The sequence below is a fragment of the Pseudorasbora parva genome, chromosome 6 (assembly GCF_024679245.1).
Source record: "Pseudorasbora parva isolate DD20220531a chromosome 6, ASM2467924v1, whole genome shotgun sequence".
Taxonomy (NCBI): Eukaryota; Metazoa; Chordata; class Actinopteri; order Cypriniformes; family Gobionidae; genus Pseudorasbora; species Pseudorasbora parva.
Window position 1 is genome coordinate 885,001 of NC_090177.1, and position 13,174 is coordinate 898,174.

Below are 13,174 nucleotides of genomic sequence, written 5' to 3' on the forward strand. Positions count from 1 at the left end.
AGCTGGTCTCACACACACACACCTTCTCTGTGTCGAGGCCGGTCAGCTGGTCTCACACACACACACACACACACACACACACACACACACACCTTCTCTGTGTCGAGGCCGGTCAGCTGGTCTCACACACACACACACACACACACCATCTCTGTGTCGAGGCCGGTCAGCTGGTCTCACACACACACACACACACACACACCTTCTCTGTGTCGAGGCCGGTCGGCCGGTCAGCTGGTCTCACACACACACACACACACACACACACACCTTCTCTGTGTCGAGGCCGGTCAGCTGGTCTTACACACACACACACACACACCTTCTCTGTGTCGAGGCCGGTCAGCTGGTCTCACACACACACACACACACACACACCTTCTCTGTGTCGAGGCCGGTCAGCTGGTCTCACACACACACACACACACACACACCTTCTCTGTGTCGAGGCCGGTCAGCTGGTCTTACACACACACACACCTTCTCTGTGTCGAGGCCGGTCAGCTGGTCTCACACACACACACACACACACACACCTTCTCTGTGTCGAGGCCGGTCAGCTGGTCTCACACACACACACACACACACACCTTCTCTGTGTCGAGGCCGGTCAGCTGGTCTCACACACACACACACACACACACACACACACACACACCTTCTCTGTGTCGAGGCCGGTCAGCTGGTCTCACACACACACACACACACACACACACACCTTCTCTGTGTCGAGGCCGGTCAGCTGGTCTCACACACACACACACACACACACACACACACACCTTCTCTGTGTCGAGGCCGGTCAGCTGGTCTCACACACACACACACACACACACACACACACCTTCTCTGTGTCGAGGCCGGTCAGCTGGTCTCACACACACACACACACACACACACCTTCTCTGTGTCGAGGCCGGTCAGCTGGTCTCACACACACACACACACACCTTCTCTGTGTCGAGGCCGGTCAGCTGGTCTCACACACACACACACACACACACACCTTCTCTGTGTCGAGGCCGGTCAGCTGGTCTCACACACACACACACACACACACACACACCTTCTCTGTGTCGAGGCCGGTCAGCTGGTCTCACACACACACACACACACACACCATCTCTGTGTCGAGGCCGGTCAGCTGGTCTCACACACACACACACACACACACACCTTCTCTGTGTCGAGGCCGGTCGGCCGGTCAGCTGGTCTCACACACACACACACACACACACACACACCTTCTCTGTGTCGAGGCCGGTCAGCTGGTCTTACACACACACACACACACACACCTTCTCTGTGTCGAGGCCGGTCAGCTGGTCTCACACACACACACACACACACACACCTTCTCTGTGTCGAGGCCGGTCAGCTGGTCTCACACACACACACACACACACACACCTTCTCTGTGTCGAGGCCGGTCAGCTGGTCTTACACACACACACACCTTCTCTGTGTCGAGGCCGGTCAGCTGGTCTCACACACACACACACACACACACACCTTCTCTGTGTCGAGGCCGGTCAGCTGGTCTCACACACACACACACACACACACCTTCTCTGTGTCGAGGCCGGTCAGCTGGTCTCACACACACACACACACACACACACACACACACACACCTTCTCTGTGTCGAGGCCGGTCAGCTGGTCTCACACACACACACACACACACACACACACCTTCTCTGTGTCGAGGCCGGTCAGCTGGTCTCACACACACACACACACACACACACACACACACCTTCTCTGTGTCGAGGCCGGTCAGCTGGTCTCACACACACACACACACACACACACACACACCTTCTCTGTGTCGAGGCCGGTCAGCTGGTCTCACACACACACACACACACACACACCTTCTCTGTGTCGAGGCCGGTCAGCTGGTCTCACACACACACACACACACCTTCTCTGTGTCGAGGCCGGTCAGCTGGTCTCACACACACACACACACACACACACCTTCTCTGTGTCGAGGCCGGTCAGCTGGTCTCACACACACACACACACACACACACACACCTTCTCTGTGTCGAGGCCGGTCAGCTGGTCTCACACACACACACACACACACACCATCTCTGTGTCGAGGCCGGTCAGCTGGTCTCACACACACACACACACACACACACCTTCTCTGTGTCGAGGCCGGTCGGCCGGTCAGCTGGTCTCACACACACACACACACACACACACACCTTCTCTGTGTCGAGGCCGGTCAGCTGGTCTTACACACACACACACACACACACACCTTCTCTGTGTCGAGGCCGGTCAGCTGGTCTCACACACACACACACACACACACACCTTCTCTGTGTCGAGGCCGGTCAGCTGGTCTCACACACACACACACACACACACACCTTCTCTGTGTCGAGGCCGGTCAGCTGGTCTTACACACACACACACCTTCTCTGTGTCGAGGCCGGTCAGCTGGTCTCACACACACACACACACACACACACCTTCTCTGTGTCGAGGCCGGTCAGCTGGTCTCACACACACACACACACACACACACACCTTCTCTGTGTCGAGGCCGGTCAGCTGGTCTCACACACACACACACACACACACACCTTCTCTGTGTCGAGGCCGGTCAGCTGGTCTCACACACACACACACACACACACACACCTTCTCTGTGTCGAGGCCGGTCAGCTGGTCTCACACACACACACACACACACACCTTCTCTGTGTCGAGGCCGGTCAGCTGGTCTCACACACACACACACACACACACACACACACACCTTCTCTGTGTCGAGGCCGGTCAGCTGGTCTCACACACACACACACACACACACCTTCTCTGTGTCGAGGCCGGTCAGCTGGTCTCACACACACACACACACACACACACCTTCTCTGTGTCGAGGCCGGTCAGCTGGTCTCACACACACACACACACACCTTCTCTGTGTCGAGGCCGGTCAGCTGGTCTCTCACACACACACACACACCTTCTCTGTGTCGAGGCCGGTCAGCTGGTCTCTGCGGTGCTGAGTGAAGACGATGGTGAAGACGGCGTGTGATCGGCTGCTCGTCTCGTTCATGTTTGTCGCCGCCACAGTCCTGATCAATAAGCAGAGTCAACATTTACTCTAAACACACGTGTGCATGTGTGTGTGTGTGTGTGTGTGTGACGCACCGGGCCTTGTTCCCCGAGTCCATGAGCTCTCTGATGTCTCTGTATGAGGTCACGGCGAGCTTGGACAGGTCCTCCACATACGGGCCCATTATGGGATGCTCTCGCACACGCAGCGCTCCTTTACTCTTGGGGTTCAGCAGATCTCTCACACGCTCACAGTAGATCTCCATGAAGGACACCTGAACGAACACACACACACACTCCATCAACATCACTGGAAAAGGCAGTAACACACACACACTCACTCACACACTCCATCAACATCACTGGAAAAGGCAGTAACACACACACACATTTGTTTTTGTGAAATGTGGGGACATTCCATAGGCGTAATGGTTTTTATACTGTACAAACCGTATTTTCTATCCCCTTACACTGCCCCTAAACCTACCCATCACACACACACACACACACACACACACACACACACACACACTGCCCCTAAACCTACCCATCACAGGAAACATTCTGCATTTTTACTTTCTCATAAAAACTCCTCCTGTGTGATTTATAAGCCTTTTGTAAAGTGGGGCCATGGGTAATGTCCTCATATTTCACCCTCTCCTGTAATACCTGTGTCATACCCATGGCATTATACACATTTGGGTCCTTATATGTCACAAAAACATGCCCACACACACACACACACACACACACACAGACTGAACAGGCTTTATATGCTCACCTCTACGGAGTAGGACAGCTCCAGGTCGGCGTTCTCACTGGTGCGCTTGAACAGATCCTCACACATCTGCAGAGAACACACATGCTCATTACACACACACGCAGGACAAGACTGTGTGTGGGTGCGTGTGTGTGTGTGTGTGTGTGTGTGTGTGTGTGTGTGTGTGTGTGTGTTTGTGTGCGTGTGTGTACCTGAGGGATGATGCCTTGTTGCCCAGGCTCTTGCTTCCCCATCATGGTGTAGGATTTTCCCGCCCCAGTCTGACCGTAGGCGAAGATGCAGACGTTATAACCCTCGAAGGCATGAAGCAGCATCTGCTCCCCAATGTCCCGATACACCTGAGTCTGGGACGCGAACGCCGGGTCATCCTCCTGCACACACACACACACACACACACACACACACACACACACAAGCACGCGCACACACACACACAAGCACACGCACACGCACACACACAAGCACGCACACACACACACAAGCACAGGCACACACACACGCACAGAGACACAGACAGACACACACAAGCACCACACAGACACACGCATACACACAGACACACACACACACAGTGAGTTGAGGAAGCGCAGATGACACACAGCACACGGCTCAAGATCGTACCGTGCTGTGAGACCAGTAGGAATAGTCAAAGCTGAAGTTCTTCGCTGCTTCTTTGGGCTGTTTGGGGTTCAGGATGCCTGAGAGGAGAGCAACACACACACACACACACACAGACACACAATATGAGCTGACATTCCAGAATATCTGCACATTCATGATAATAATAATAAATGTATTGTTTGTCTGTCTGTGTGTGTGTGTGCATGTGTGTGTGTATGTGTGTGGGCTGGTAATCCCTACGTTATGGGGACAAAATGTCCCCACAAAGATGGCAATATCTGAAATCCTTGTCCTTGTGGGGACATTTTTAGGTCCCCTTGAGGAAAACATCTTATAAATCACACAGGAGGAGTTTTTATGAGAAAGTAAAAATGCAGAATGTTTCCTGTGATAGATAGGTTTAGGGGCAGTGTGTGTGTGTGTGTGTGTGTGTGTGTGTGTGTGTGTGTGTGTGTGTGTGTGTGTGTGTGTGTGTGTGTGTGTGTGTGTGTGTGTGTGTGCTCACAGGTGGTGTTTCCCTGCATCTGTATGACACATTTAGCATCTCGGCTGTTCTCGCGGGAGTTGAAGGGCCGGACTCTCACCGCTACCTTCACTGAGGCGGCCATGCTGGAAGACAAAACAACAGCCAATCAGGGACCAGACACGCTACACCAAGCCTCTCCGGACCAATCAGACGTCAGATTAAACTCAGGCACATTAGAGGATAATGATCACTACACACACTGTTCCTCATGCTAATCAGAAACAATTCAGTTCGGTATAAAATGTCATAAGTTTTGTCAGTGAAAAGAGAAAAATCTCAGCTGATGTCCATATTTATATTCTTTAACAGAAGCAGAGACACACACACACACACACACACACGCACACATTATTACAGGGGTTCTCAAACTGACTTAATTTGTGAATTAAAAACGTAGTTTCCTCATAATATCACAGCATCAGCTCTTTTCTCTCAGCGTCTGAAACGCCTCGTTTGACAAATCACTAAGCTCCGCCCCTCAGAGAGCTGCTCTGCTGTGATTGGTCAGAAGGCAAGTCCTCATTATCATATCTGAATCTCAGCTCTTCACACACAGTGATACGAACAGTTACGATGGCGTGGGTTTTCATTCGTTTTAACGATTCAATTCGTATCACGATTTGAAGTTTTTCTTGACATTGAGAGAGCTATCAGTCAAAAAAAGTCAAAAAAATGTCACTTGCGTTACTTTTTTGAAAAAGTAACTCAGATATTTTGTTTTATATTTTAAAAGAAACGGTAATCTGATTACGTAACACGTTACTTGTAATGCGTTACTTTACTAGCTACTTGAAAAAGTAATCTGATTACGTAACAAGTTACTTGTAATGGGGCGGCATTACAGGGGGCGGCAGTGGCTCAGTGGTTCATGTAGGTTGTCTACAAACCAGAAGGTTGGTGGTTCAATCCCCGGTTCCACTTGACCAAGTGTCGAGGTGTCCATGAGCAAGACACCTAACCCCAACTGCTCCCGACGAGCTGGATGGCGCCTTACATGGCTGACACCGCCGTCGGTGTATGAATGGGTGAATGTGAGGCAAAAATGTAATGCGCTTTGGATGGCCATAGGGTCTGTTAAAAGCGCTATATAAATGCAGTCCATTTACCATTTACCATAATGCGTTACTTTACTAATTACTTGAAAAAGTAATCTGATTACGTGACTTAAGTTACTTGTAATGCGTTACTTTACTAATTACTTGAAAAAGTAACTCAAGTTACTTGTAATGTGTTACTTTACTAGTTACTTTTAAAAAGTAATCTGATTACGTGACTCAAGTTACTTGTAATGCGTTACTTTACTAATTACTTGAAAAAGTAACTCAAATTACTTGTAATGTGTTACTTTACTAGTTACTTTTAAAAAGTAATCTGATTACGTGACTTAAGTTACTTGTAATGCGTTACTTTAGAAGTTACTTGAAAAAGTAATCTGATTACGTGACTCAAGTTACTTGTAATGCGTTACTTTACTAATTACTTGAAAAAGTAATCTGATTACGTGACTCAAATTACTTGTAATGCGTTACTTTAGAAGTTACTTGAAAAAGTAATCTGATTACGTGACTCAAGTTACTTGTAATGCGTTACTTTACTAGTTACTTTTAAAAAGTAATCTGATTACGTAACTCAAATTACTTTTAATGCGTTACTTTACTAGTTACTTTTAAAAAGTAATCTGATTACGTGACTCAAGTTACTTGTAATGCGTTACTTTAGAAGTTACTTGAAAAAGTAATCTGATTACGTGACTCAAGTTACTTGTAATGCGTTACTTTACTAATTACTTGAAAAAGTAATCTGATTACGTGACTCAAGTTACATGTAATGTGTTGCTTTACTAGTTACTTTTAAAAAGTAATCTGATTACGTGACTCAAGTTACTTGTAATGCGTTACTTTACTAGTTACTTTTAAAAAGTAATCTGATTACGTGACTCAAGTTACATGTAATGCGTTGCTTTACTAGTTACTTTTAAAAAGTAATCTGATTACGTGACTCAAGTTACATGTAATGCGTTGCTTTACTAGTTACTTTTAAAAAGTAATCTGATTACGTGACTCAAGTTACATGTAATGCGTTGCTTTACTAGTTACTTTTAAAAAGTAATCTGATTACGTGACTCAAGTTACTTGTAATGCGTTACTTTACTAATTACTTGAAAAAGTAATCTGATTACGTGACTCAAATTACTTGTAATGCGTTACTTTAAAAGTTACTTGAAAAAGTAATCTGATTACGTGACTCAAGTTACTTGTAATGCGTTACTTTACTAGTTACTTTTAAAAAGTAATCTGATTACGTGACTCAAGTTACATGTAATGCGTTGCTTTACTAGTTACTTTTAAAAAGTAATCTGATTACGTGACTCAAGTTACTTGTAATGCGTTACTTTACTAGTTACTTTTAAAAAGTAATCTGATTACGTGACTCAAGTTACATGTAATGCGTTGCTTTACTAGTTACTTGAAAAAGCAATCTGATTACGTGACTCAAATTACTTTTAATGCGTTACTTTACTAGTTACTTGAAAAAGTAATCTGATTACGTGACTCAAGTTACTTTTAATGTGTTACTTTACTAGTTACTTTTAAAAAGTAATCTGATTACGTGACTCAAGTTACATGTAATGTGTTGCTTTACTAGTTACTTTTAAAAAGTAATCTGATTACGTGACTCAAGTTACATGTAATGTGTTGCTTTACTAGTTACTTTTAAAAAGTAATCTGATTACGTGACTCAAGTTACTTGTAATGCGTTACTTTACTAGTTACTTTTAAAAAGTAATCTGATTACGTGACTCAAGTTACTTGTAATGTTACTTTACTAATTAATAATATTAGGAATGAAATTATAACCATGCAGCCGTCTATTACAGTATCACTTCAGACAGAGCATTGTAGTGTCACTGAGGAAAAATTACACTCATTCACTGCTATAGGAGAACACACACACACACACACACACACGCACTCATTCACTACTATAGGAGGAGAAGAATTGGCTAAACTTGTAAAATCATCAAAATCAACAACATGTATGCTTGACCCTATACCGACTAGGCTATTAAAAGAGATACTTCCAGAGGTCATAGATCCTCTGCTTAATATCATTAATTCATCTTTGACATTAGGATATCTGTACCGAAAACTTTTAAGTTGGCTATAATTAAACCACTTATTAAAAAAACGCAACTTGATCCTAAAGAATTAGTCAATTACAGGCCAATCTCGAATCTACCGTTTCTATCAGAAATACTAGAAAAGGCCGTGTCTTCACAATTATGTTCCTTTTTAGAAAGAAATGGTAGATGTGAGGATTTCCAGTCAGGATTTAGACCGTATCATAGCACTGAGACTGCTCTCATTAGAGTTACACAATTACACAATTCACAAGATTAACAGAATGCAGAGCTGATATAAAAAATTGGATGAATAGTAATTTCCTGCAACTTAATTCAGATAAAACTGAATTTTTAATTATTGGACAGAAAAGTTCCACAAGTAGTAACCGAGAATACTGTCTAACACTTGATGACTGCTCTGTCAAGCCCTCGTCGTCAGTGAGGAACCTGGGTGTGCTCTTTGATACCAATCTTTCATTTGAAAGCCACGTTTCTAGCATCTGTAAAACCGCATTCTATCATCTTAAAAATATATCTAAATTACGGCACATGCTTTCAATGCAAAATGCTGAACAGTTAGTACATGCGTTCATGAGCTCAAGGCTAGATTATTGTAATGCTCTACTGGGTGGTTGCCCTGCTCGCTTAATAAACAAACTCCAGCTAGTCCAAAATGCAGCAGCTAGAGTTCTTACTAGAACCAGGAAGTATGATCATATTAGTCCAGTTCTGTCAACACTGCACTGGCTCCCTATTAAACATCGCATACATTTTAAAATCTTGCTTATTACTTACAAAGCACTAAATAGTTTAGCTCCCCGGTACTTAAGCGAGCTCTTAACGCATTATACTCCATCACGTCTATTGCGGTCTCTAAACTCTGGCCAGTTGATCATACCTAGAATATCTAAATCAACTGCAGGCGGTCGATCATTTTCCTATTTAGCTCCTAAACTGCTCATCTTCTAAAGCGAAATATATAATTCTCCTCCACAAGAACAACACAACCAAACTCTTCCAGGCTACAGTGAGAGAGGGGACGGGGCTAAGAGATCCTGTTCAGCCAATCAGGACCAGAGGCAGACTTTATGCAAATTAACTACAGTGAGAGAGGGCGGGGCAAAGAGACGCTGTTCAGCCAATCAGGACCAGAGGCAGACTTTATGCAAATTGACTACAGTGAGAGAGGGCGGGGCAAAGAGACGCTGTTCAGCCAATCAGGACCAGAGGTGGGCATTATGCAAATTAACTACAGTGTATGAGGGCAGGGCAAAGAGAGACTGTTTAGCCAATCAGGACCAGAGGTGGGCATTATGCAAATTAACTACAGTGTATGAAGGCGGGGCAAAGAGAGGCTGTTTAGCCAATCAGAACCAGAGGTGGGCATTATGCAAATTAACTACAGTGTGTATGAGGTCGGGGCAAAGAGAGGCTTTTTAGCCAATCAGAACCAGAGGTGGGCATTATGCAAATTAACTACAGTGTATGAAGGCGGGGCAAAGAGATGCTGTTAAGCCAATCAGAACCAGAGGTGGGCATCATGCAAATTAACTACAGTGTATGAGGGCGGGGCAAAGAGATGCTGTTAAGCCAATCAGAACCAGAGGTGGGCATCATGCAAATTAACTACAGTGTATGAGGGCGGGGCAAAGAGATGCTATTAAGCCAATCAGAACCAGAGGTGGGCATCATGCAAATTAACTACAGTGTGTGTGTGAGGGCGGGGCAAAGAGATGCTGTTCAGCCAATCAGGACCAGAGGTGGGCATTATGCAAATTAACTACAGTGTGTCTGAGGGCGGGTCAAAGAGATGCTGTTCAACCAATCAGGACCAGAGGTGGGCATTATGCAAATTAACTACAGTGTGAGCTCATTTACTCACTTTATGAAGGTTATATCTGAAAAAGCGTAACTTTAGTAAGGACAATAGCATGAACACTGAGTGATGACATCAAACACACAATCATGACTGATCACATGATCAACAGTTACAGATTAACCTGTCAATCAATACATCACTGAACCAATCAGGAGAGACTGACCTGATCACATCAACTCACACACACTACAGTCTACAAACACACACACACACACACACACACTACAGTCTAAAAACACTCACACACACACACAGATTCATCAGGTCTCCATTCCTCACACACAGATTCATCAGGTCTCCATCACACACACACACAGAGATTCATCAGGTCTCCATCACACACACACACACAGATTCATCAGGTGTCCATCACACACACACACACAGATTCATCAGGTCTCCATCACACACACACACAGAGATTCATCAGGTCTCCATCACACACACACACAGATTCATCAGGTCTCCATCACACACACACACAGATTCATCAGGTCTCCATCACACACACAGAGATTCATCAGGTCTCCATCACACACACACACAGAGATTCATCAGGTCTCCATCACACACACACACAGATTCATCAGGTCTCCATCACACACACACACAGATTCATCAGGTCTCCATCACACACACACACAGATTCATCAGGTCTCCATCACACACACACACAGATTCATCAGGTCTCCATCACACACACACACAGATTCATCAGGTCTCCATCACACACACACACAGATTCATCAGGTCTCCATCACACACACAGAGATTCATCAGGTCTCCATCACACACACACACACAGATTCATCAGGTGTCCATCACACACACACACAGAGATTCATCAGGTCTCCATCACACACACACACAGATTCATCAGGTCTCCATCACACACACACACAGATTCATCAGGTCTCCATCACACACACACACAGATTCATCAGGTCTCCATCACACACACACACAGATTCATCAGGTCTCCATCACACACACACACAGAGATTCATCAGGTCTCCATCACACACACACACAGAGATTCATCAGGTGTCCATCACACACACACACAGAGATTCATCAGGTCTCCATCACACACACACAGATTCATCAGGTCTCCATCACACACACACACAGAGATTCATCAGGTCTCCATCACACACACACAGATTCATCAGGTCTCCATCACACACACACAGATTCATCAGGTCTCCATCACACACACACACAAACACACACACACACAGATTCATCAGGTCTCCATCACACACACACACAAACACACACACACACACACAGATTCATCAGGTCTCCATCACACACACACAGATTCATCAGGTCTTCATCACACACACACACACACACGCACGCACACACACACACACACACACAGATTCATCAGGTCTCCATCACACACACACACACACACACACACAGATTCATCAGGTCTCCATCACACACACACAGATTCATCAGGTCTCCATCACACACACACACAGATTCATCAGGTCTCCATCACACACACACACACAGAGATTCACCAGGTCTCCATCACACACACACACACAGATTCATCAGGTCTCCATCACACACACACACACAGATTCATCAGGTCTCCATCACACACACACACACACAGATTCACCAGGTCTCCATCACACACACACACACAGATTCATCAGGTCTCCATCACACACACACACACAGATTCATCAGGTCTCCATCACACACACACACACAGAGATTCACCAGGTCTCCATCACACACACACACACACAGATTCATCAGGTCTCCATCACACACACACACACAGAGATTCATCAGGTCTCCATCACACACACACACACACAGATTCATCAGGTCTCCATCACACACACACACACACACACACACACAGAGATTCATCAGGTCTCCATCACACACACACACACACACACACACACACACACACACACACACACACACACACACACACACACAGTTTTATCAGGTCTCCATAAATCATGTTTTAGACATATGATCATCATGATTTAAAGCTGCAGGTCATAAACTAATCCTCTTCCTAAGACATATGGTCAGATATTGGTGTGTGTGTGTGTGTGTGTGTGTGTGTGTGTGTGTGTGTGTGTGTGTGTGTGTGTGTGTGTGTGTGTGTGTGTGTGTGTGTGTGTGTGTGTGTGTGTCGGTGTGTCGGTGTGTGTGTGTGTGTCTCCCGGAGGTCTGACTGCATGACTCACCTTCCCCGCGGATGAGAGGCTCTACCGGGGGGTTACCGGGGGGTTACCGGAGGACGCGGGCGGGGGCGCTGCGACTCTCGGGCTTCCACTCGGTTTATACTTACACACACACAGAGAGAGAGAGAGAGAGAGCGAGACAGGCAGTGTTGCGCGTGTTTTCTCCGCTAGTTGCGCGGCTAACGGGTAAGTCCGCCTCTCGGTAAATCCCGGAGCCGCGCGAGACTCCCGCCGGTGTCCTTTAGCTACTGTCACGAGCGCCGGAGGCCGCGCGCGCTGGATCGCCCGCAATCCCGTCGGAGACGCGCAGTCCCGCCGCTGGAGCGCTCGCCCGGTGTGTGTCGGGCCCGATGAGGATGATTTTGGGGAGAAGAAAATTAAAAATACTGAGGAAAAAAGTCTCCGCTGGCCGCGGTGCGTGCGCGCGCCCCCCACCCCGTCCCGTCCTGTCCAGCGACTCGAGTGACGTCACGACAGCGAACCGGACACCGGGGCGGAACCTTAAACACACACACACAGTCATGTAACAGCATGATCCGTGCATATGTTTATTATATATTATATTCAGAGGCGAACCAACATTGAGTGTCCCAGGCAAAATTAATAAATGAGGCCCGTTAAAGGGTTAGTTCTGCCCAAAAATGAAATGTCTGTCATTAACTCCTCCCCCTAATGTCGCTCCACACCCGTAAGACCGCCGTTCATCTTCACACACAGTTTAAGATATTTTATATTTAGTCCGAGAGCGTATGCAAGTGTATGCACACTATACTGTCCATGTCCAGAAAGGGAATAAAAACATCATCACAGTAGTCCATATGAGACATCAGTGGGTTAATTAGAGTCTCTTGAAGCATCCAAAATACATTTGGGTCCAAAAATAACAAAAACTACGACTTTATTCAGCATTGGCTTCTCTTCCGCGTTTGTGTTCA

The 13,174-nt window shown here is 46.3% G+C and overlaps 1 protein-coding gene across 1 annotated transcript in view; it reads right to left on the reverse strand.

Annotated features, from left to right (window-relative positions):
• The window catches only part of si:ch73-375g18.1 (kinesin-like protein KIF1C), a 31,201-nt gene extending 18,917 nt beyond the window's left edge, over positions 1 to 12,284 (reverse strand). The window contains exons 1-7 of the mRNA XM_067445339.1: positions 12,243 to 12,284; positions 4,988 to 5,091; positions 4,483 to 4,559; positions 4,053 to 4,232; positions 3,862 to 3,927; positions 3,177 to 3,355; positions 2,989 to 3,100 (exon numbers count right to left, since the gene is read on the reverse strand). Coding sequence (XP_067301440.1) covers positions 2,989 to 3,100; positions 3,177 to 3,355; positions 3,862 to 3,927; positions 4,053 to 4,232; positions 4,483 to 4,559; positions 4,988 to 5,090 — 717 coding nt within the window. The 5' untranslated portion in view covers position 5,091; positions 12,243 to 12,284. The remainder of the gene's footprint in view (positions 1 to 2,988; positions 3,101 to 3,176; positions 3,356 to 3,861; positions 3,928 to 4,052; positions 4,233 to 4,482; positions 4,560 to 4,987; positions 5,092 to 12,242) is intronic.
• Between the last annotated feature and the right edge of the window lie 890 nt (positions 12,285 to 13,174).